The sequence below is a fragment of the Amblyomma maculatum genome, chromosome 7, assembly GCF_055883805.1.
Source record: "Amblyomma maculatum isolate TAMU_Amacu chromosome 7, ASM5588380v1, whole genome shotgun sequence".
Lineage (NCBI taxonomy): Eukaryota > Metazoa > Arthropoda > Arachnida > Ixodida > Ixodidae > Amblyomma > Amblyomma maculatum.
This window is the reverse complement of record NC_139350.1, coordinates 74,463,133-74,488,832: the sequence shown is the minus strand read 5'-3', so window position 1 is coordinate 74,488,832 and position 25,700 is coordinate 74,463,133. Positions and strand designations below refer to the sequence as shown.

The 25,700-nt window shown below is 44.0% G+C and overlaps 1 protein-coding gene and 1 pseudogene across 3 annotated transcripts; both read right to left on the bottom strand.

Annotated features, from left to right (window-relative positions):
• Positions 1-378: 378 nt before the first annotated feature.
• LOC146183649 (uncharacterized) lies at positions 379-7,137 on the bottom strand. 3 transcript variants are annotated; one of them, XM_084609175.1, is made up of 4 exons: positions 6,752-7,134; positions 3,707-3,855; positions 929-1,043; positions 673-860 (listed from the first exon to the last, which is right to left on the bottom strand). In XM_084609175.1, exons 1-3 carry the CDS (start codon positions 7,050-7,052, stop codon positions 972-974), a joined length of 522 nt encoding a protein of 173 aa, XP_084465301.1. In that variant the 5' UTR covers positions 7,053-7,134; the 3' UTR covers positions 673-860; positions 929-971. The 3 variants fall into 3 exon arrangements, with proteins under 3 accessions (XP_084465299.1, XP_084465301.1, XP_084465302.1); XM_084609176.1 differs by having other exon boundaries at positions 674-860; positions 3,670-3,855; positions 6,752-7,125; XM_084609173.1 differs by lacking the exon at positions 929-1,043 and having other exon boundaries at positions 379-860; positions 3,670-3,855; positions 6,752-7,137.
• A 1,469-nt stretch (positions 7,138-8,606) lies between these two features.
• On the bottom strand, positions 8,607-9,839 carry LOC146183648 (polyadenylate-binding protein-interacting protein 1-like; annotated as a pseudogene).
• Positions 9,840-25,700: the final 15,861 nt, after the last annotated feature.

Sequence of the window (25,700 nt, the reverse complement as noted above, 5' to 3'; positions counted from 1 at the left end):
TTAGAATACAAATACCTATTACACTTTCAGTGGTGATCTAACACTTATTTGTATAAGTTTGAAATGTTCTTCTTCAATGTCATAATGAAGAGTTGTGCTGCCATTATGAATGTGCCTTATACCTATTCACTTAGCAAAATGCTGTCTTGTTTCTGCACATATTGCTTGAACTTCATTTAGCAATAGTTCTTCAGTAAGATAGTGCAATTAAGTTAACAAATATTCATATTTCATCATTGCTGTTTGCCACTATTGCAGCTTTTCTTCTAGTCTTGAACAAGTATGCAACATCTGGCGAGAGAGGCACCAGCCAAGATCACAAGAACATGATAAAAACTGGTTTGGACAAACAGCTGCTTGACACAGACAAGTGTTACGTGTTAAGTTAATTTTGCAAATTTGTGTGCTTACATAACTATATCTAATTCACTGTGCAACCAATACCCTTGGCTATTACAACAGTATTTTGCTGCCATTCATACAAGTGCTGAAGAATGTGGTTCAGCAATGTCTGATGCCTGAAACATGTCATTATTAGGATAAATGATTGTGATTCATTGCAGTGGTGTGAACACATATCACCACCAAGTGTTGTAGTTTTCTTTGTGTTCAGTGCACTGCAGGCAGTGTTGCTTATATATCGAAATCCCTGGAAGCATGCATGTAGAAACAAGTGAGAAGACAACACTTTTGCAAGATCAAAATCAATAAATATTTTTATTGAAGTGCTAGGACAAGCAAATTCCAACATGAGGTGCAGGATGCGAATTACAACCAGATATCCCCATTAACTGAATGGATTCTTGAATGCAATTGTGAAAGGCAGCAATGGTGTCCATGTCTCTTTGCCTGTTTGTCCTCTGAAATGCATTACAGTGGGATTAATCAGCATGGAAAGTTCTGTTTATTTCGGTATGCATACATTTACCTGTCTTGTGATAGTGCACAATGCTGTCAGCCAGAAAATTTGTCTAGAACATGTTTGTATGCAAGCTCCACTCTAACAGCAATTTTTTAATTGCCAGTAGCATGCAGCCATGGACCTGGGTGAAAATAAAACATACAAGTGAGAAACATGACAAGGCATTCAGGTAAAAGCTCTGTTGGTCCGCGGGTGCAAGCACCACTCTTACGAAGCACCATGGCATTATAAAACACCTCGTGTCTGAGCACTCCTTCCTTTGATTGAAGCAATTCTGTTTTTTGTTAGCTCATAGCTCAGGTGCTTGGTTAGAGCCTCCCTATCCGCCACCTGGGAGACGCGCTCTCTAGCAGTCAGGCTCTGCCGAGAGAAAAAATGTTGTCTGGCTCTGCCAGATGCAGCGCACGATGTGCGAGATGCTGCGCTGAAAGAAAAAGTATACTTACCTGCAGCACACATGACCAGCGTGTTAGTGGTGCACAATGATGGGCTGGAAGGAAAAGTACTTACCTGCAGCATATATGGCCAGCTTGGAGGTGTTTCTCGCGCTCTAACGCACACACCAACCAACTGGTACCATACAGCTGCGAACTTCACCTACAGCTAGGTAAGATCATACAGGAAGCACAAGGACCTTTACAAATGTAGTTGCGGTGATTTCGGCAGAGATGAAAGGCTCAGTCAGTCTAAGGCAGTGCTCTTCTCAGAAGTAGGAATTCACACTTATTCCAAGTACGTGCTAGTTTTCTGGGTTAAAAAAAAATGTAATTTGAAGTTAAATTTTCATGCTTGCTTGTGCATTTCCTGCTTCACATTATCTTCATAGATCTGTGCAGAAGAGTGGCATAGGGGTTCCATTCCACTTTTCAAAGATATTCATGTCCTGAAGATGTAATTATAAGAGTATCTTCGGTGGTGCTGTCGAGGATTTGCCTTTTGATACTCTCTTTCTGAAGCTCAGTTGGCTTAGAAAAACCTAAGCTGGACAACCTAGGTTTCTTAGTAGTATGAAACCTCAGTTGATGCCCAGCTTTCTTGTTGGCTGGCTCCCTTGAGTTGTGGGACTTTTGTTGCTTGTTAGTTTCTTCGTAGATCTTCAGCACAGGGTCCAAAAGCTTGCACGCTTTGTTGTGCACTTCTTGAGAAATTTCTTCTTTCACTGTATATTCCTTGATTACTTGCATCTTGGCCACAACCAACTCTGAGTTTGCCACACTTGTTGAGGCTTCTGCTGCCTGAACACTTTCCAAGATGTGGAAAGCCTCACTTATCTTCGAAGTTGACAACACTCCTAGAGCAGTTTCAGGGATTTTCACAGCTGCTATTTCTGGTGTGCTAGCTATGACCAGACCATGAATGTGTTTGCAAACTATTATGGACATCAGATGATCATAGCAAGTGCATGCATAGCTATGCACACACACCATGCACACACTGCATGCAAGAGGGCAGCAAGCACCATCTTTCACCTTTGAGACTTTGTATGCGAGGCCTTTTGTGGACTGGGATTGCACAGTCCATGTTCGATCTTCATTCCTCTCTATAGATGCTGGGCTTGCCATGGCAGTTCGATGGCTCCTCTCAATTCGACTCATCTTGCAGGTTCTCTTTTCTTTTGTGATGTGGCCTATCCTCTTCATAAGAAAATGGTATGTCATGTCCATCAGTGCCGAGATGAGCTTGTCGACACGGTGATTCTTCTTGCCTTCCAGAAAATTATGCTTTAAAGTCCTGTGCATTCTTTCAAGATGCATGTTTGTATTGATCCCGAGGCCAGTTCGAAAACTGTAGGCCCACATTTCTGGGCGGTAAGCATAGTTTGCTTTAAAATACTGCATGAACTCCTGCAGCCTGGGGTCGTTGTTGGCCAAAAATGGCTCAAGAAGCTCAGTCAACTCATTCTTGTCAAGGGATTCTAGCAGTGTGCGAACTGTCCGGTAAATCTCAGCTCCAAGTTCTCTTCCTTTGACTTTCTCCATAATCCTTTGCCTCCAGTTTTTGCCATGAGCAGAGCAGTCGGTGCTGAGGTGGACCCATGACAGTTGACCAAGCCTTGAAGAACTCAGATGCATCATCTGACATAAAAATCTTAGTTGATAATGCTCCTGTGGAAGACTTCACAGATTCAAAGAAGGCTGTTAAAGTTTTTTCATTTACTGTGCTGGAGATAAAGTATGCCATAGGCAGTCCTGCTCCAAATTCATCCAGCACCAGAACAGTCACTAATTCAAACTGGTATCCTGTTGTTCCATGTGTAGAATCAACACAGACTGTTCCTGAGCCCAAAACCTTCAGAAGGTCTTCCTGTGGCTCCGTCATTAGAGCAAGAGCAAAATCCTTCGTGCTGAACGTATTTGTTGAATCAACAGCCCCCTGCTCCTTGTACAAGCGAACAACAGGTCGGTTCTTGTTCCTCATGATTTGCACCCATGTGCTAACACTGACAGCATCACTGTCATGACATCTTTCAGGCACATTGAGATTATACTGCCATTTGATGTTGTGTAAGGTTAAGCAATCAGTCAAATGAAGAGGAGTCAGCTTGACTGTTATTGATGCCCTTATTTTCTTCATTATAGTCTTCATGGGCACTCCTTTTGAAAGGTCACTTGCAATGATTGCTCTTTCCTGGGTGGTCATGGTGAGGTGTGCAATATCTGCATCATGCCCATAATGTGTCCTTTGGTACATCACCTTGACTTCATTCTTTTCTCTAGTAACAATCATAAAAGAAAGGCATGTCTTACCACTCTTGCAGCTTCCCTGGCTCTTCATTGCCCGTACCTTGTTCCCTCGGCTTGGCCTAGCCACTCCTGACCTGTGGCATTTATAGTACACCCTTGTACTTCCACCAGCGAGCCTTTTTTCGCCTTGAGGTGCTATGAATTTGCAGTCCTCATTCACCTCCTCTCTCGTTTTCCATTCCTGGAACTCTGTAAATTGAAAAAAAAAAAAATCAGGGCTCTGTATCACTGACAAAGTAATTTCTACACTCATCAAGCATGACTGTTTGAAAAACATTGTGCACAACACATACTATTACTTACAGTATAATGTAGTCCACATTCCTAAAACTGCATGTGTGGAATAGTTTTTTTTTTCCAGTATTGCTGAGTATCTTGCAATGTTCAGGGAAATTCTACCATGAAGGTTTAGTTGTTGCAACTAATTATTCTGCATATTTATCAATCTTGGGCTGTAAAATATTCTGTTCAAACTACCAGACTATAATTCGGCTAAAATGCCAACCACAAAGGTAGCTTTGCTAGTCCACATTTTTCCCCACAGTATTTTAACATTGGGATTTGCCCGCATTTTTTTCAAGTGGCGGAAACCGCAGTCGACTGTGGAAGAACCTTTTTATCTGTAAAATTGCAGATTCACAGGACCAATTAAATTTGACTGTTGTGCCGCTGGCTGGACCCATAAATACTGGAGAACACTGCACCAGACAGATGCGAATTTGTGTACCGAACATTGTGACAGTTATAGTGCCGAGTGCTGCCACACCTGAGAACCATTAATTATTACAGCATATACATATAGCCCCCTTATTTTTTTCACAAACGCAGAAGATTCACCTTTGTGAGGACTTTTGACCTGGGATTCGAATTTATATTATGTATATATATATATATATATATATATATAGAAAAGAATTGAAGGGGAACTGAGAACCGAGGGGCTCGCTATATATAATTGAAAAAAGAGAATAGTCTACGAGCCCAAGGCGAACATTTGGACATATATTTTTTTAATGATTTGTTGTTGGTATTGAAAATGTTCCCCTTGGACTCATAGACTGTTCGCTCCTTTGAATTATATACATATACATTATATATATATATATATATATATATATATATATATATATGGTTGAAATACATGCTTGATCTAAATAGTTGCTTACATATATGCCTTACACCAATGGGTTTCTGAAATGGAGGTGGGTGTGCGAAACCCACGCCCACGATAAAAGAAATGATAGGTCGCGCGATAGCTCTCCCGCTTTTGCTCTGGTTAGAGTGAACTAGTTCACTCTACTCTGGTTTTGCGGGGTCCACGTAGGTTCAATGTCAATGTTAACTTCTCTAAGCGCAAGAGCGCGCGCGAAAGAAGGAGATGGGGATCGAGAGATGATCGTGCGATTGTTGATACCGGCACCACTGAAACTAGCTGATAGACGGGCCTGCAATTCGTGGCGAGCGGCATGATATGTGGAGGAGTCGAATCCCTTATTGTAGCCGCGCGCTGGCATCAAATGCGCGTTGTTTAACCGATCGATTCAATCCCAATTACACAACGTGCTTCTAGTACGCAAAAGATCGCAGCACGAATACAAGATTCGCCCTGCCCTCTACCTTATAGTCTCAATACCGGTCGCAATTGATTAAGGTTCCGCACCACCTTTCCACATGGCTGAAAACCGGTGCACTAAACAAAACCGGCAATTTCACTGAAGTGCCGATCGAAAAGCGTAGACCATTGTTCTAAGTTTCTTGATATAATTTAACATCTGTGCTTGCCTTAGTTTTCCGGAATCGGCGAAAATTGGCAGTCTGCTACAGCAGAATTTTTCACCGTGGCGAGCGGAGAACTTGATTCGACAGGCTGCTCCACCTGACGAACTACGAGACCAGCCCCCAAACTGTATTGCGTCATAGTTCGCCAGGTAGCGCAGCCTGTAAAATCGGCTGCTTCGGTTGAAGAATCGAGTAAAACAGCGCTAGGGGAGACGAAACACGTGAACGACAGACAGATACATGCTCTGTCGTTCACGTGTTTCGTCTCTCCTAGCGCTTTACTCGATTCTTAAGCATGTACCAACCAGACCGTATTTGCCCTCTTCTGCTTCGGTTTATTGTCTTCACTAAGCTTTTGCCGCAAATGATAGGTTTTCCTCGATTTCGGAAAATGCAGCATGCATAGTAAAGTGAAATTAGTAATGTAAAAACGTAGCCTTTCAAAAGGTACCTGTGGTCAGCGGCTGAGCCGAAATAACGCATTTTTTTTCCCAACTCGTATAAATATACGTATATGATGGGGTTGAATTCCAAGCTTCTCGAAGCGTCTGACATGGCAACAAGCGAACAAAAAATAAATGAAAATAAATAAATAAAGAAAAATATCAAATAATCGAAATTATGCTTCCTATACAAAACCGACCACAAATACAGGCAAGAACAGTGCAGCGCGGACATGAACACTATATGTACACAGCTATATAATAAAAACGAGACATGAGAATTAATCAAGCTCTCAGAAAAACGGTCTATTGCGAATATATGGAAGTATTCACGCTTCCTAAAGAACAAGAACTAAAAAAAAAAATATGAGACGCGGCAATACAGTCCAGTCTGACATTAGTCTAACATTTATATATCTAAAAATGATCGAGTTCATCTTAAATACAGCTTCCAGAAAACGCCTCATCAAGCTAAACGAATCGCAGAATGCCCTGCGAAATTTTGAAAGGCAGCGGATTATATACACAGCGCATATCGCCGAGAACATGGAAAAAATAAATTTGCTTACATGTATTGTGCATGCGAATTCGCCTGTACCAAAAGTTCAAGCCGCGAATGCTCACATCGCAAAACCGAATATATATATATATATATATATATATATATATATATATATATATATATATATATATATATATATATATATATATATATATATATATATATATATATATATATATATATATATATATATATATATATATATATATATATATATACATATATATGGAATCACACATGTGCTGATCGAAGAACGAGACAGAAAAAAAAATAAAAACGAAGTATGTATATAATTACTTACCTTTGTCGTTCGCGAAGGACAGTTGCCGATGTTCGGCTGGGAACTGGTGTACGTCGCTATAGTGACGAGTCAAGTTTTCCAGCGTCGAGAGCCCGCAGTTGCACTCATCACACTTCAGGACAGCTCCTTCTGCCTCCAACTTGTGAACATTTCTCTTATGCTGTAACATGTTCTTGCGCGCAGTGAAGACTTTGTTGCAGATGTCACAGCGCCGATCATGTAGCTGACGATCATCGTGATTGGAATCACGGTCAGCGTGCCGAGGATCGCTTTCACCCTGGTTGGAAATCTCTGCAGCCATTCCGACAGGAGCGGGCAGAGTGAAGCGCGCAGCGAGATGCACGCTTCTTTTAACCTCCCGCGCGCGCTCTCAAAAGCACGGGGAATCCAGGGACTCTAGAGACAATCTGGGGAAAACACGTGTGTCCCCAACAGGACATGACGTCACAAAATGTCACGTGACTTGTGACGTCACACGTGACGTCACCCGTGACGTCATGCGTGACGTCACACTTTTTGACCAATCAGCGTTTCCAGCCGATCTACCCCTAAACGCTTGTCAGCGTCGCTGCTACTCGGGGAAGTGACGTTGTGTCACGTGCTTGCGCGTCAGAGCGTCGTCTGCTCGAGTGCTCCTACGGGATATGGTTTGTCAATACGCAGCCGGGACGCACATCAGCAGCACGCGCGAGACCTAGCAGCATGGCCTCTGAGATCCGAAGGCCATGCTAGCAGACGCTCCTCGCGCGTGTGGAGCAGCCGCTTGCAGGCAACCTCCGCGATTTTTATTGGTCTTGAAGGTGTTTCAAACCAACAGAAAATGAAAAGCGCGCCTGCAAATGTTTGGCGCGCGCGCAACACATGTATTGGTATGGATGGATGGATAAGGCTGAACCCTTTGAATCGGGAGGCGGCGTCACAAGCCGCCTAGCCATTTTATAATATAGTTTGAACCTATTCTTGCCTAGCTTTCAGCCACCAATCAGCTAACTTTCGTTTGTTTATTTCCACCCTTTTAAAGTCTATTTTTACTCCATTATCCTTAAACCCCTCTCTGATTCTTCAACCTTTTTCTTAATTGATAATTCCTGGCTGGTCCCCCTACTGCTGTTCAAATATTTGTTTGCCAATTTTCTTGCCCGTCTTCTCCATCTTGAGTCAACATTCCTCATGTAGAGGTAGCTGAAGACTTTCCTAGCCCACCGCTTTCCTCCCATTTCTCTCAATCGTTGCTCAAACGCTATCTTGATGCTAGCTTCCCTGCTCTCAAAAGAAAACCATCCCAGGTCACTCTGCACACCCTGGTTTGGCATATTCCCATGAGCTCCCAAAGCAAGCCTATCCACCCCGCGCTGCTTAATTTCCAACCGTGCTCGGACCTCTGTTCTCATACACAGGACTGCATTGGCAAAAGTTAAGACTAGGAACCATCACCCCTTTCGAAATCTCTCGCACCACTTCATACCTATTGTAATTCCACAGTTGCCTGTTTAATTTTTTTTTGCAAAATGGCTTGTTTTTATTAGTCCTCGTCCAAAAATCCGCACTTTGTGCATCAATAATGTACAAGGTTGCTTCTGAATTATATTCAAATGGCCTGAATCATGTCATGACACCATGTGACGTGACCCATGCATGGTGATATAGAGAAAAAGTATAGTGAAAGAAATAAAGCAAACTTGAGGTAACTGAAAGAGGCCCCAACCCGGCCTACTTAAAAAATATGAAAGCGCAAAGTTTCATCACACTGTTCCCCACTCCAAATTCACTCAAAGATAAGGAAAACAAGAAATAAATGAATACTTAAGAAAACACCGGGCACTGTCATCCCCCACACTTTCCCCATCTTCGCAATTCTTGGCCAGGCCACCCTGGTCCCCGCCCCCTTGCCCCTTGCAGACATGGAGAGTGCTTCATTGTCCCGACTCCTTGAGGAATTCTTCATAGGCTGCCGCGATTTCATCATCCATGTCGTCATTGCAGCAGTTGTTGGAGTATCTGCTTCCATCAGACACGTTGAGGTTCCCCATCTGTTCTGTGAGGAGAAGCTCATGGAAAAACCTCTCCTCTTCATTGGACACTGGAACACCGTCGGGGCCGCACGTAATGGGAAGGCTGTCTTCGCCTGGGCCAGCCGACGGGGAGCTCAAAGATGACGAAGAGCGGCCCCAGTTCATCTCGCGGAGCTCAATGACATTCCGGACCATCAACGCCGCGGTCGGGTCGACGGCCTTCTTTACAGAGATCTCACGGAGCTTTTGAAACACGCTGTCGAGGGCGCTACTGTCGCCTGAAGCCGACCCAACTTTCTCATAGTTCTCCAGGTAGGCACCAATGAGCTTCAGTACCTGGATGGTACTCTTGATATTTTCCTTGGTGAGGGACTGCAGCAGAGCGTGCATCATGTTGCGAATGAAGGCTGCCAGGTGCTTCACCTTGTACGAGTTGTCTTCTCGCAAGAACGTCATCTGCGAGAAGAGCTCGGCAATAAAGAGGAGTAGCCCACGTAGGTAGGCATCATCAATTAAGTTATCGGACCCCAAGTCATTCTGCTTGACATACTCTTTGTGGCACCGGTCCAGGAGCAGGTTTGTGAAATCCTCCACGCCACGAATATGAAGGTTGCTCGCCAAGTCGTTGCAGAAGCGTGCCCCGCTATACCTAAAGTTGGCTTCCTTCAAGCCCTGCTCGAAAATGGTGTCAACAACTTGACACAGGCCGCTTGCATCCGTAATTCCATTCAGTGTGCTGGTCAAATCCTCAATTTTGGAGTCAAACTCCGCAGGACACAGCGTTACGTCCTCAATGAAGCTCATGAGCCCCAGCATTGCATATGGTTGGCATCCTGTGACTGAGGTGAAAGTGGGCACGGCTTGGCAACTTCCTGTGGCAGAGGGACTCGGAAGTGCCTCGGAACAAACACGGGAGCATCAGGAGACAGGGTACTCTTGAGCACGAAGGATGGCATGCTTTTCCCTGACAGCTTGTCGTGTTGAGAAGTCGCACCGTCAGGGCAGTGCTTGTCCGACGCTTGTTCGGCGTTTCGAGTTTGCCTCAGCGGTGTGACCGCTGGTCCAGAAGCGACGCCGCTGGCTGTCGTTCGCGTGTAAGCGTTCCCACTTGAATCCATGCTAAGCACAGTCTCTAAGCTAGGCGGACAGGCACAATTTCCTTCCGGCACTGGATTCCAAAATGGAACAAAATGGAGCACTGCCGATCAGTGTTGCCAACTTAAAAAATAGAAATCCTGCAACAAGAACTCTCAAAACCCGCTAAAAACCGCTAAATGTATTTATGTGCCAAAAAGTTCATTTTTGTACATTTTATTCAGTTTTTAAACAAGTATAACTAATGTAAAAAGAAAAAAACGCACTTTTTTTTCCTACTAAACACCATTGAATATGTTAAAGTTCTAAAAACTATTCTTTTTTTTAAGTTTGCGAAATGGAAAGTACTGACTAGACACTGTTGAGGACGTCCTGCCTGACTGCAGGCACAATCACAGAAAGATGTCTGCTTCATCTACAAACGACTGACTACTCGTACCGCTGGTACCAGGTACAGGTGGGCTTCCAGTGCTGTTGTCAGCGTATGCCTCCATCGTGCCTATCTTTTGAACTACATTTGGTGGCAGTTCGTAGTTTGAGCAGCATTTACCCTGCAGGTTCGAGGATTAGGTTCAAACGCACAGTTTTGAAAAGTGCCGCAGAAGTCGAGTCATGGTACCAGTCCATCTTTATTGGAATGCTCCGTCGCTTCTGCGCATGCGCCAGCTGAAAGAAGTGAGGAGAAATAACTTGCCGGACGTGACCTAAAACTTGTTTTATGTTTTGTTTGTAAAATGTCTGCCGTTTCTCGTCGCCGTTTCTATAGTATTCTAGTTCACTATAGCCGTTTCTACGGCCTAGTGTGCTGGTATGGAGGCGCCACTGCTCCGGAACAAGTGGCGCCACCTCCCGCCGGCGCTCCCGTATGTGGTACGTCTGCTCGTCGGAGGCGGCGGAGTGAACGCGAAGTCTACGCTTCTCGACAGCAAACTTGTTAGAACGAAGCTTTCTTCGGCCATTTCCTGCCTCATGCCACATGCGCACGTAAGAGACATGTGTAACATGTCTTTGTGTTCAAAAATAAATCAAAATCAAAGCAAAGAAAGCCGCTACTCGTTTATGTCGTCTGGTAGAAGGCCGCCGGCGCTTGGGGCGCAGCGCATCGTCGGCGCGCGATCGCTTCTGCCGGCGGCTTTCATTTTTTTTCTTTTTGAAGTACGAATTTGAAATCCGCGCAATTTGGCAGTTTGAAAGTAAGTAGATCAATAAAACAAAAACTAAGCCAGTGTGCAATGCGCACCACTGGCTTTTCCCCTCGATCGGTGGCAGTGCATGTGTAGACGGCATATGTTCGACTCCCCCGAACCGAGAGCCGAGTAAAGCTGGGCACCGTCAGTCAATGCAATCGCTCTTCAAAAAAAAAAAAAAAAGAAAAAAAAAGCAAGCTCTTTCGCAGGACAGGACGAGCCCAGGTTGTATCTGGAGATGTGCCCTAAGGCGCCGGGCCATGTGTGCACGTGCTTTTTCGCCACTTGGCAGTTCTGCCGTAATTTTTATTTTCTACTCGGTGCGTCGAAACAAGAGGTGACTTTTGACGGTGCAGTGCGCAGAAAAACAGGCATAGATGAGTAAGCTCCGCAGCACGTGCTGTTCTGAGGTGGCGATCCTAGAATGTTGAGACATATTTTAAGAATAACTGCTTGGTGCGCGGTCAGAAACTGTACGAAGCCAGCACGTGTATGGAGTGCGCGAGGAACTTCACAGTGCAGAGGGGCCCTCAGATATCTTCGGAAAATGCGCGCCTTCTACGACGTCAGCTTGGAGGTTAGTTTTATTCAGCCCTTTCGGCATCTCTTCACCACATGTGTAATTCGTTTTTTTTTTCTTAATGTAGTTTTTGGCAAATTAACCCATGCAATATCACCGAGGCCAGTTGCATCTGCAAGGTCGGGGACCACTGTTAACGATGAGTCGCATCGCTCTCGTATGATTACCACGGAAACCGAAAACACTTTGATTTTCGGTTGCTTCCCGGCGGTTTTTTGATAACTATTAAGGCACCCATAAACAGAGCAGTAAATCGAGCTGTAAGTCTCAAAGGAGGTTTTCTCTTTGCGGAGAGCCGTGAACGCGTGCCAAGAGCGTGCACTCCTGCAATGTGCTTCGCTCTCGATGTCGTACTTCTTCAGGCTAGTCTTCCCAAAAACGAGCGCCGAGAACAGCTGGAAACTATAATTACGAAGTCAATAAAAAAACAAAAACAAAAAAAAAACATCCCACTGGGCAGGAAGACTGCGAGCTCTCTACAACACACAGGCCGTGTCCGAAGACGTGCCGAGCGCCTGTTCCAAGCCTGCACGCATAGTACAACTCTTAGGGCTTCAGCTGAGTCCAGAAAAAAAAAAAAAAAACACTACCCCGTTTTTTTGTTTCTCGCATGCCGCGCACTCGATACAACCAAGCGATCGGTCGTGGGCATGCTTGAAAGAAACCTAGCGCGCAGTCCTGAAAAAAACAACAACATGGGAAATGCGCAGCCGAAAGAAAAGCAATGGGTGCGATATCAGGTTGGAAATGACCATAAAGACAACAGCAAGTAGAGGCTCTTGTTTCAGTCGGCGTTTATTTTTTTATTCTTATGGGGAACCAGGAACAAATCGGAACACAGCGTATACATGCTGCCCACTGCTGCGGATCCAGACAGCCGCCTTTCTCGACGGCGCCTCCCAGATGACGCCACATGTACGGCCAAAGCTGCAGCGCACCCAAGGCGCACCAGGCCAGATCGCTCGCAAGCCGGACTTGACTGTGGCGATGGTGGCGGACGGGATTCTTGGCATCGTAGTTTGAATATCGTAGCCGAGTGGCCGTGTGTGGCCGTGTTCTCAGGTGTTCCTTTCCACTTGTTGTAATACTCCTTGAGCTCAGCCTCGCATACTGCTGTTCGTCAAGCGGCATGCTGTGATAGCACCGTCTCCGACCTGTGGACTCTGCGACGCTAGTTCGCAAGCCTGTCAGCCCGCCCTTGTCGATGGAACATGCCTGCAGTATGTTGCAAGTAACTGGTGTGGTCAGCATTCCATGTACTTACTTGCATTTCCCGAAATTTATACGAGTCACTGCATTTGAATCATACGAAAGTACGTATACAATTGTACTGAGGTGTACAGCGCAAGTAACGCAACACATGGGATGTGAAAAACTCGTCTCCGATCGAGTGCGTAGTTGAATGGAATCTCGTTGTCATTTTTATCGTTGTCCTCGACTTGGACACCACTATTTAGGAGCAGTGGTAAACTTTAATCACCTCGAAATGCCAGTATAAAAAGACCTGTAATTTGTACGAAATTGCTTCTCTATCCTGGATTTCAAGAGGTCGGTTAGTGTATCCGAAGGGCAATTGTTTTGCGATTTTCGTTGCCTTTATCGGATGTACAAACACGGAAATCGGTGTCCAATTGATGCAGGCAGCTTGGCACAGCTAATCTATTATGAAGCTCCGGTGCGGTAGCCAGCCCGGGACTAACCGGGAAATAGAACCTCAACCGGGAAGGCCAGCTATTCATCACAGCTCTCAAGCGACTCGCTGCCGGCCTACTGGACTAGTCATGCAACCGTGGAACCCAGGTATATTTTCAAGTAAACTTCTGTACTGAGGAGTCCCGGGAGGTAGACCGCCCACGCAAAGAAAAAATGCTCTCCACATCTCCCGACGCTGTCCTGCCTCTAGTTTTGCTCCTAAAGTTGAATTCTAGAAGCGCAAGCTGTGAAAGTCCTGGTATTTTTGCACAGTATTTATCTTCCAGCTGCTCTAGCTCTAGACAGTTCTTGTGTCGAATTCCTGTAGTTTTTTTTTTCCCAGAAAACATCCCACAGCATCCTATTCGATCGATGTTATTTCTACTTGCCCTGTTGTGCTTATCATTGTAGACAAGCATGTAGACGTGTCAAAACAATAACTAAACAGTGCTGCTTTCGTGATTCCATCTTTGTCCAGTCATTGCCTTTGCGACTAGTTGCAGCATGCGGCAAAAACAAAATTTGCCAAGTAATTATTTCCTCTGCCTTAGGGAAAACAGGCCAGCTGTGAAAGCTGCGAAGATATGGACTCATATCCCTTCATATTGTTTCACACAATCATGTTAATGATGTGTTGCATCTTCAAAGATTTAAGCAGTCTGCTTGCCAGCGCAAGACGGAACATTTATTGCGAACTGCATATTGGTTGTGTAGTGTCAAAATACACACATGCATCTTGATGTCATGACATACAATACCCTCGGGTGGTCACAAAGTACCTCATATGTCATGATAGCCAACTGCAGCTATGGAATAAAAAAGGTATACGGACATAAATCATTGCTAGAGTAACAAAACTGCGTAAATTTGCACTGTTAAAAATATTAAACACTACACAGTGAAAGTAGTTTTGCTATAACCATTGCTGTGACTGACATGGCAAACAGTGCTTGTTGCCTTTAGTGATGTGTTGAGCACAAGGCCTGCATGGAGATTTTAATCCTGTCAGTTAGGTGGAGTTATGTCCTGTTTTTGTTGTGTTGTCATGCATGCAGGCCAAGGTAATGCCAAATGGTCCTTGGTTCCAACGCTGCAATTCTGAAAAAGTGACTGCCAACACATGTCCAATGTACACAGTCCCACTGCTGACCGTGCATATTCCTAAGTGATGTCCAAGTCTTGGGCAGACACTAATCGACGCAGCTCACAAAGCAACATTCCTGCCAAGGTGGTTGCCTACCATAAAAACCACATGCCATAGCTGCCATTCATGGCAGCCCAGAGGTAATGAAGTGCTGACGAAACACATTTGAGGTGTTCAGTGAGTTTACACAAGAGGGAGTTGTTAATATGGTTAATTAGTCATCCAGTGAAATTTACACTGTATTTATTTTGTTAAACAAAGCTCCTTTTGTGAAGTAAAACATGCTCCCAGTAGCAACAGGTGCAAAGCAGGCAAATTGCAATTCATATTGAAATACTTATTGTGAATTGTTTTATTGTCGGATTCCTTTGAAGGGACACTAAGGAGGATGGAAAGCAGTTTTCCTGTATCGCTAAGATACAGTGTTCTAATAAAGAGACCACACGAGTCGCTTTGGGACGTTAAACCCCACAAACCATTAAAGAGACCACTTAAAATGAAAGCAGAGGTTTTAAAAGGATGGAAAGACCAAGAAACAGAACAAAGATGCTGCCATTACCGGCCAGTTTTGCAAGTAAAATGCATGCTTCCACACAGAAGTTTTGGTGCAGATTACTGCAAGATATATTGTGTCATGAGCCACTCTAATATGGCAGTGACACGTCCTTTTCAGCAAGGTCATCATGAATTGACTCATGGGAAGGCTTGCAATTTAAATTTTCTCACCAATAAATATTATATGCCACAATTGCTGCCAGACAACACAGCCATAACGAGAGAAATAATCAAATATTTACCGAGACCAATGACTCAATGAAGTTGTCCTTAGTGTCCCTTTAAAAGGGTGCACTGAAGCATTCAAGCAAAGTATGCACTGATGGATGTGAGAAAATATTCTGAGGTAACACAATATTTGCTCCAAGAGAAGACTGGCAACTTCACCACAAAGAGGGAAAACAGCTGCCCGGGTACACTGGTACAGCACATACAGCAATCGCAATAATTAGCAGACATGCATTGCAATTCACAGAATGTCACGAAATGTGGTCGCTAGGTTGAATGTAATAGCATTAAATGTGCAAGCATATTTTGCAGATTGCCGAGATTTATTTGTTGCTTCAATTATTTATTTCACATATACAGCAACACCTTTGGTCAACAAAAAAAAAGGGGCGTGTAGGTGCCAGGAAAGGGGTCAGATTAGATGTGCTAGGTTTCTCTCCTGGAGGCGCAAGGAGAGAATCATTCTCCTGTAACCAGTTGACGGTGGATTCATCCGAATGTGAAGGTCCGGTGTTCGACGACCCAAAAGTTACCTAAACGGGCCTCTCTGCCAGCTGTCGACCGGAGTATATGCAAGAGAGGTGGTCGTGTAGCCTAAGCATGGACGTCTGCACGAAAGAAGGAAAAAAAAAGCTCACATTTTGGGTATCACATCAAAAATATGTGTAAGCCCACTCAGCAACCAAAAATGACCTACACTGGGCATGCATACAACACATGAATATGTCAGCGCAACTTAACAGTGTTGGCCGTTCATGTCATATTGTAATTATGGTGCAGTGAGGCTTGCTGATGAATTAAACAGGCTCTGCTCATCGCAAACCTCTCAGCAACACCTTCCCACAATCAGTGTCCTGACCTTTCAATAAGACAGCTTTCTCCTTCTCGCATTGCTAGAATGCATCAGAACGTTCTTGCTCACAGCATATAAATACGATCAATATGATAAAGCTCACCATGAATGTCATTACGGTTTCTTCCCCTCCCCCCTTATCATCTGCCTGTACTGTATGCACAGCTTTCTTGATCTATCCACATCTAAATGAGAACAACTTAAGGGAATAGTGAGGGCAAAATGAACTTGGTCTATACCAATGAATACTGTGTTCTAATAATGAAACACAGGCTTTTTCTATGGTAGAAGTTTTATAGATTACAAAAGTATGGAAACTAAAATACAGCTAAGCCACCAATGGCCACTTTTGTAAGTAAACCGTGGTGACGTTACTTAATGTTTACTCCTGCAGATCTCCAATGCACGACTACACAGCCGTTCACTACTGATTGATGATAATTGTGTTTTGCAGCATGAGCTGCATCTCGTATGGATTACAAAGCTCAAAACTCGGAAAATCTGGTGTTTCTACAAAGTACAAGCCTATTGTTTACATTAGTGCGTTTTGAAGGTTCGAAAAAATAAATAAATAGGAATACTTTAACCTGGCCTTGCACGAAGTTGTTGGGAATGCACATGATACAGTTTTTACATGTTGGAGTAGACAGAAAAATAAGTGCCCAGCCCACACTGTCGAGGTACGCATTACTACAGGTGAAATGATTCAGGCTTCTGGGAAATATCAGCTGCCTGACATAGCATCTTCCTAAATGTTCAAGCTTTGTACTATTGTTGGAGGCCACTTTATCATTAATAAAGGAACGAATATGGTTTATGTGTTAATAACTAGTGCTTTTTCAATGCATTATGTTCTTTTTTTTAGTTTTTCCCTTAATTTCTTTTGCTTTGTGATGCTAGACAGACTCAAATGGGACACTTTTAAACTTCTCTGTCCAAAGCTGGACATGAATATCTGCCATGCATGTGACAGCTGTAATGCTGGAAAGGTTACACACTGCGACATCTCAGCGACAGTTACAGCTGCTTGTCCCAAGGTCGTGATATTTAATCCCAGTGATAACAGCCGCACTTTGGTGGAGGCTAAATGCAAACGCATTTGTTTCCTGCGAGATGTCAATGCAATGTGGAAAGTCCAGGGAGTCAATTTATCTAGAGCTCTCCACTGCAGTATTCTTCATAGCTACATATGTCACTTTAGGATGTGAAACCCTACATGCCCCATGTAGGATGTGTTGTTTCTTAGATTTTGGAACCTCTCATCTATGTTGCACAACATTTGGCTAATTGTAGTTCTCAAACAGTTGTTGAAGATGAAACCAAAGCAGTTATTGGCATGGTTTCCCGCTTGGAATTATTTGCTAATTGCAGTCTTTTGAAACTCGCATCACTGCTAGACAGTTCAAATAGCAGGCAGTTGAATTACAAGAATGATGTGAATCATGCATTTCAGTTGACAAATGGAAAGTAATGGTCCCCTCCATGCATGCACAGGTGCCCATAGATAAGTACACAATTGGGTGTGTGATTGTGATATATCAAGGGTCTACAGAAAGCCATGTCGAGCCAGTGTGATATTCTTCATGAAGACTAAAATAAAATTGTACAACAGCTGCTGTCCATTGCAGAAAACTTTGGTCATTTTGTGTGTGATTAACTGACCATGAATAGCATTTTAGTCAGAGTGATATATAATATGTGGTTTAGCATCCTAAAACAACTATGAGGGACGCAACAGTTGAGGCCTCCTGTACAATTTCGACCAAGTGGGGTTCTTTTACATGCACTGACACCGCACAGTGCATGACAGCCTATTGTTTTGCCTCTATTGAAATGCCTCTGCTGTAGCTGGAATCAAATCTGCATCCATGGGTTCAGCAGCCAAGCACTTTAACTGCCGAGCCAGCACAATGGGGTCAAGTAATAAAATGCATGCCATTACATTTCCTTCACAGAACTAATGTATACAAGAAAAAGTACATAGCAAAAAAAAAAACGAGTTTTATTACACATTATATTCACATGTCAATAACATCCTCTTGGAAGAAAGTTCTCATAATATATGCATGGAAACAATGAACATGTTACAAAAAAAAAGCAATGCACTTACTGCACTCCAATTGTTAATGGGCAAGGTTGCATCTATGCTACTAGACTGCACTTCTCACAAAAAAAAAAAAAAAAAACCACAAGCCCCGTCTGCTTTAGCCAATCACTTGATGAAACTAACAGAGACAGATGTCGCACACCATAGGCTGGTTGTCTCGCAACATATCTGCAATTGTTGCATTTCAATTTCATGCCTTTCCACTTAGCTTCAACTGTTGCCAGCATTACTAGTCACCCATCTTTTGTGAAATATTTTTTTAAGCTGTTCAGATCAGCATCCTTGTTAACGATGGTCTCGGGCATTCTTGATGCTATCATTTTCACATCTTCCTCACCTGGAAGAATGAAGAAAATGAAAAGCCTTGAGCATACAAAAAATTAGGGAGGCACCTAATCTCCACCTGTAAGGGTATGATGCACCAGCATTAATGGCTCTTGTCAGCAGATCCCACAGTGGATTCCCATTCATTTACATGCCCTTTGCTACAAACTTAATCACTAATTTCTTAGTTCATGTCTCTGTTATCTCACACATACTCATTAGCATATGGTCGTAGGCGGCCCTGTTATGTGATAGGCAACCTGGCATAGACCTCAGTAAGCCTCGCATTAACCAAGCTGTACAAACATGCCTCCATGGCCTTGGAGTAAGATTTCTTACTTGAAGCTGAAACGTCCCGCAACATATTTCAAAAAATAACTTTGTAAGCTCGAGTTAACAGCTCCTGCCATGTCGTGTGGTCTCGTGACAGTTGGCTCGTGGTACTTTTGGCTTGTGCACAGGGTCTGTCTGTTAATCATAATGGCTAACATGCATGAAAAAGACATTTTTGCACAAACATTGGTGGCAAATGGTCAAGTGGTGCACTGCAGATTCTGAAATGTACACCTATATGCATGCAAGGGCGGCATCATCACATAGCATAATCAAGAGTTCTGTCAGTACCTGCAGTTGCATGGCACTCCAATGCCCATTAAAGGGCCACCTCAGACAATGGTTGTTGTTACAACAAGACCGGTTCTAACAGCGTGCTGGCACCATTCCACTGAGCGATGGGCATATATATGCATACCTTAGATAGCTCATGATTATGGGTGTCATTATGACTTCCAAGGAGTTCCTGTCGTCAGAAGCCCTACACTTTATGAAAGCGGGACAGCTGTCTTGAAAGGTGATGAAAAGAAATAACCAGGTTACCTTACCACAACGTTAATTTACAGAGGGTGAATATGCTGCATGAAGATACCAAGAGGCTTGTACAATGAACATTGAGAGTGAAATGGCAGGATTTTTGAAACATTGAAATAAACAAAAAACTAAACTTTGTCAAACCTGTCATCGAGGAATGGAAATCATGCAGTCATCAAAAACACACCATGGAGTACATTTCAGGTAGTCTTCACAAGAGACACACCCACACATGACACACAGCTTCATACTTATGAAAGATGACAAACCAATATGCAAGGAGTGTGGATATGAACTAACAATAAACCATGTCTTACTTACATCTGTGCCAGACTCAAGAAAAAAGGAGGAGAACATTTTGTGCAATTTTGCAACATCCTTTTCCATCCCAGCATGATCTTAGGAGAGACTGCACTTGTCCGAATTCCCTGCATTTTTGGGTTCTTAAAATGACTCAACATTCCTGAACAAGCCACATCCTAAAGAACACTAGTCATTACACACAAAATAAATACATGAAACCTTATTCTTGGTGCATGGCCGCATTAGTCGGGCATGCATCATAAAAACCAACACAACGCTTATAAACTGACAGCGCTGTCATGTGGGTCTAACGTCCCAGCGATCAGAAAGTGAACTTTTCTAAATGGTAGCATAAATTTAAAAACCGTGAAGGCGATTCTACAGATCTCTAAAGACACGCGGGTGTTTGGCTTCGACTGGAGTACTCAAGTATTTTATCAGCGTTCACCTGCTTTGTTGGAAAGCCTGTAGTGAAAGTGTTAAAGAGAAGACATTTTTTAACAGTGAGTTTCTGAAGGCGTTGCTTTACTTTACGAGGCCCACAAAATGCAGCTGAGTGTCAAACGCCGCCTAGGTAGGTTTTCTAGCAAGACAGCGATGTAGCGTGAAAAATCGCTCCGCCGGACCAGCGCTGACCGCGGACTTGAAAGGCGAACTGTTCAGACTTTTAGCTACTGACCACGCCTGAATGAGTTGTGCATGGTCAAGGCAGAATGTTTCCACTGAGCACTGGTAGCATATCCATTTCGCACCCAATATTATGAAAATCCGTCCTCTCTTCAGTGGAGCATTTATGCACATCAGGGTAGGCCAGCCGTAGGAACACGGATGCGTGGTTGTAGCAACGGTTGCTTGCATGACACTCTCTGCACAATTCCAAGAATCAGCATCTGCAACGAAATGTGCAGCTAACATTTTCTACCGCCTACCGAAGTCCGGCGACGCATGCATATCTCCCGCGCTCGTTCGGGTCACGCTAACCTCGACCATGCGGGCGTTTAAACTACATGTACGCAAAATTGAACGACGAGAAAAAGATGCAGGCTGAGTACTTGTCTAGACTTCCTCTAAATACCAAAGAACATTGCTGTTCGTAGGGAAATGGATCATTCGCGCTTCTGGCTTTCCGGTTGTGCACTCATGTGTTGCGGTGAAGCGGGTCTTCATCTCGACGAGTCGACGTGCAGCTCGCCGCTGTAACTGCGCAGGCTTCTAGTAGATTCAGCATGTCTTTTGCCACCTACAGCTCTGAGGTAGAGTCTAAAGGATGGATTTAACTAGGATCATTCTATTTCCTCTGTTTGCATGTGAGTAACGAGCATATATGACATATGTCACATACAGCATATATACATACTTTAGATGGCCGAATGTTCTGCACGGCGAGGTGTGTGTTTTGTGCCGGCGCTCGATCTTCGGAGGTCGATGCAGGGCCTAACGCAGCGTAAATGCTAGGAATAGCTCGCTTTTATTACAGGCGGATCGAGGTGATAGTTTAGTGCGAAACGAAAGCTGCTATGTGCGTATCTCGATGCCAACTGGTGGAGCTGGTGCAGTACGTCGCATAGCCTGCAGATGCGTGACCAGCGATGCTTGCCGTACACAATCCTGAGTGAAGAGCGTGATTCGTGATCTCTGTTAGAATGGATGAACTCTTCTTAGCAACTCATCGGGAGTCGCGGTGACAAACGCATTTGACGTGCATATAGCCATGAGCCTGTATATCGACGTCCGCCGTATCTTTACGAGAATCGAATGCGTACGTCGGACGTATCTTTAGACACTTTGTTTGATAATTGCCGATCCAATAGGTAGCTGCAAAGAGACACCGATACCGATGTCGCTGTTTCCAGCCTTACAGAACATGCCGGGCATGGTGAAGTACACAGGACCGCTATTTCTGACCGCCAACGTTTCCTTCTCACTCAGGGAAACAAGAGGGCAAGTCTAGCGAATAAAATAAACGAATCCATCAAAAAGAAAGGGGAGCACAAAAAGCAGAGGTGGGGTCATTTTAGCTGCTACCACCCCGCCAACCGTTTTTTTTCCTCCCTATGCTGGACTATCTTGCATAAGTAGTGTACCATGATTGAACGGGACTGCGGCAGCAAAGTCGAAGTTTATTCGCACTTTCATAACATTTTTTACTGTCTTGCCTAAGATGTGAAAAATAAACCAACAGCAATGTATTTAGGCTGATAGCAGTGAATAAACTACAGTTTAGCATCCGATTCATTCTTTATCATGTGCTTGCAGAACTGAATTTTAGTATTTTTTTTACCACTGTCATCTTTGTTGTGGACTCGTAAAATCTTCATATCATGCCATACATTTATGCGGCACGTAACAACATTTTCTCCTCATTCGATAATTTCCATAGCATCAAGTTTTATTTTTCTTTCTAGGGTTTGCATGATACCGACCCTCTAACACGCAAGACTTTAACGCCTCACTTTCAGTGTAAGACTGACTCGATGATAAGAATGTAGAGAGATTCCGCGTTGTCTGGACGTAACTCTAGCTGGTAGGTTGGAATTATGACAGCACTGTTCTTTGAATGGCTGATTCCACTCAGTCGTTTCTGTGGAAGGAAAGAGGCCTCTGTTCGTCGGTTTCCCAGTGTTCAGTGTGCTAGCGGTTACTTGCTTCTCGTGCGAGGCAGCCCCGTGAGCAGCGAGATGCCATGCTTTTGCCAAACACTAGCATACATGATGTGCGAAAAGCTAAAAACGATTAACGAAATTCACTACTTGTACTGGACCGGGAGCACGTTCCGTTCACCGGGGATGTTGGACAGGCGACATAGAACCAAATATCGCTCGAGCTGCTAGCACATCAACAATTTGGTCAATCGATGCTTTAAAAAATCGGGGAGACTTGGCGCGAGTGCAGAATAGGCGCAACCGACTTGTTATTGTTCTGTCTCGGGATTCAGAAAATATATAATGATTCTTTTTAAAACACTGCGAAGTTTTTGAAACGATAGAGAAGGAATGTTAATATTCAGACCACCACTGACAACAAGATAAAAATTATTGCCTACTTTATATTCATGTAGTCTTTAAATTCGAGCACGGAAGGCCCCAGATCTCTTTGTGAAATACTACTGGCAGGTCTAAGACCTCCAAGCCCTGACTTTTATTTTAACCCTGACAGGCACAGGCAAACACCATGCAATTACCGCATTACAGGTGCAAAGTCAGGTGCGATCGACCTACGTTTAGAGACTAAGCTTAAATGTATAACGGTACAACTTTATCTCATAAAATTCCATCCTCTCAGTACTCAGGATTTCGAGTGGTCAGAACAGCCAATACTCTTATGCTTTTTTCTTGTTTTTTTTTATAAGAGGAAGCGCTAACGTGAACGAATAATAAAGCAAACGCACCTGTGAGCCCAGTATTCCACAGAAATATGCAATGGAGAACAATCTATATTCAGTTTCAGCGACGGGAAAATAGCGCAGGACGAGCAAACACAAGGCCGTCGGCCGCACGTACGAGCTCTGATTTTCAACTCGTTTATTTTCCAGTACCGAAGTACGAGAAATAAGAAAAGCTATCCTGAGAGGCTTCCTTTGGGGGTCATCTATAGTTCGTTCTTGAGTTATATTTGACCATAGGAACAAACAAATTAAGGCAAAAGGATTAATGAAAGCGGTATAAGAAACAAACAAACGCTCTGTTGCGCAGTTTCAATGATCCAGGTGTTTTTGACTCTTCATACGATTCAGCGATGCAGCGTCACCTTCGGTGACAGCAAAGCTTCCTCGCGGTGTTCAGTCCAGCCTGCTTGTTCGCGGCTTCCCTTCTGTTAGTGGTGCCACATGTGTGAGAGAATTCCCCCCCCCCCCCCCCCACCCATGTTCTCGCCCCCATGCATATTTCTGACTATTTTTTTTGCGCCTCAACACGACTACCAGCCGAATTCGTCGCTTTTTTCCAACGGCAGCGCTCGAACTCGCTGCGATGCGCGAAGCTCCTATGCCGCGCAGCGAAGCAGACAGATAACGTTTCTCCTCCAGTATTCGACGGCAGCGCCTCGCGCGGCCAACCGCTTCTTTTGCCTCAGCGCCTCTCAGCGAAACGTGCCCCGCTCTTGCCACTACAAAGCCTTCTAGAAACTGTACCCTGGGGCCGTATTACGCACCGCTCTCAAAATCGCTCTCAAGTTTGAGAGCGTGACGTCAAAATGACGAGGCTCAGACATGTGAAGTGTGACGACATCACGGCTTTAGCCAATTACAAGCAGGCGAGGGTGCTTAAAAGCAAAGCCCCGCCCCGGAAACTTTTATTTGCACGATAAAGGGGCCGTGTGCAAACATTTTTCGTGAAAACGCAGCGAATAAAAGTATAAATGTTCTATTTACCTAAGAAACATTGTTCGAAGCTATAATACGGCAACTAAAAATAGAAGCATTTTCAGTATTACAATTAAATGTGCTCCTAGGTAACGATTTTCGCCGCGAGGGTCAGCTGACGACAGCGAGGCGTGAACATGGCGGCCTGCAAAGAAACAGCTGATTTTCCCGTCTAGTTGCTGCTTTTTACGTGTAGTTTAAAATCGAGGTCCTCTGCGGATGTTGTTAGTTGCCGGAAAAATCTGACTGAAAGCAGTAAAGGCTACGAACCTGCAGTAAACAGCTTGGTGAAAGTGTTTGTCACGAAAATAGCTTGCTGAAGAGTTTTTCATCAGTGCTTACCAGCGATGACAAGAGCGACGAGCGGTAGCCGTGTGATCTAGTGTTGTTTCTTTGGAAAATACAAGAGGAAAATGAAGGCTACACTATTACTTCTGCCGATAGATGGAAGCTGACAAGTGTCAGTAAAGTAGGTGTCAGCCGCTATGCCCCTGTACCCGCTCGCGACTGCAGTGCGGGAAACGAGATCCGACGCACGACCCTTCACCACTGACTTGTCGTGCAAGCCACAGTGACTCGCTGCTGTGCTTCGCAACCAGTTGACTTCAGGCACATTTGGCTCGGTTCTTTATATTGCGATTGATGCTGCTGCTGCTCCATTCCGTTCATGTTCAGTAGCTGATGTTCTGTGTGAGGTACAGAAACCGACGTTTACGCTCCGTTTTGGTTTGTTCAAGAGAAAGAAAGCACTCTTTTTTTTTTTTTTAATTGTCACCGAGGCGAGAACGAGTTTGTTCTACCAGACCTCAGTTTAGAGGCGATAAAGGTAGGCCTGAGCAGGGATGTCTAGTATGTTGCATTTCGCGCAGCGGTAAGAGTGATGGTGTTGGTCGCACATTGTTGCAAGGCCTCTCTGACGGTGTCAGTTTCTGTTCGTGCTAGACGGTGTCCACTCTGTCGGCAGGAAAAGCAAGCGTATCATGCATTTGATGCCGCGAGCGAGCTCGAAATCGGCTCAATTTCTGCGATCGCACTATGACAACTAGCTTTCAAGTGCCTTTATATCCATCAGAGTCTAGTGTTTCAAAATATGTTCATTTTACACACATTACGCATTCTCTTTCAATATTATGTGAATTATGTACAAGCCTTTTCTATTAAAATATCAGTTTGAACAGAAGACGAATTTTTTTGGTTATTTGTTGAAAAGACTTAGAAAATAAATGCCAATGACAAAAGTAGCTGTGCAAAATGTGTATATCACACATTTATGGCGTAGTCATTTATTGGATGCTTATAGTTTAGCTTCCTCTACTGTCTTCAAGCTGTTTAGCATTCTTCTTGACAGTGTTGCACGTTTTATTAGTGTAAAATAACCTTTATTCACACATAGCCCCAGCAATGCATTTGTTATGATTGCAGTTATTTTATTGTCACTAAGATTTTTGTCATTCAGCAGTCATTCTGGGCACTGAAGCCAAGTAAAATGCACTATTCTCCTAGCAGCTGCTACAGCAGAGCAGCAGCTACAGCTTTGTTATATCTGATATACAAGCATTTTGTATACTGCACCATGCATACAGTACCTATTTGTATAGGTGGCTTCAATATGCAATGGAATGGCTTCTTTGGGCCTAGTAAT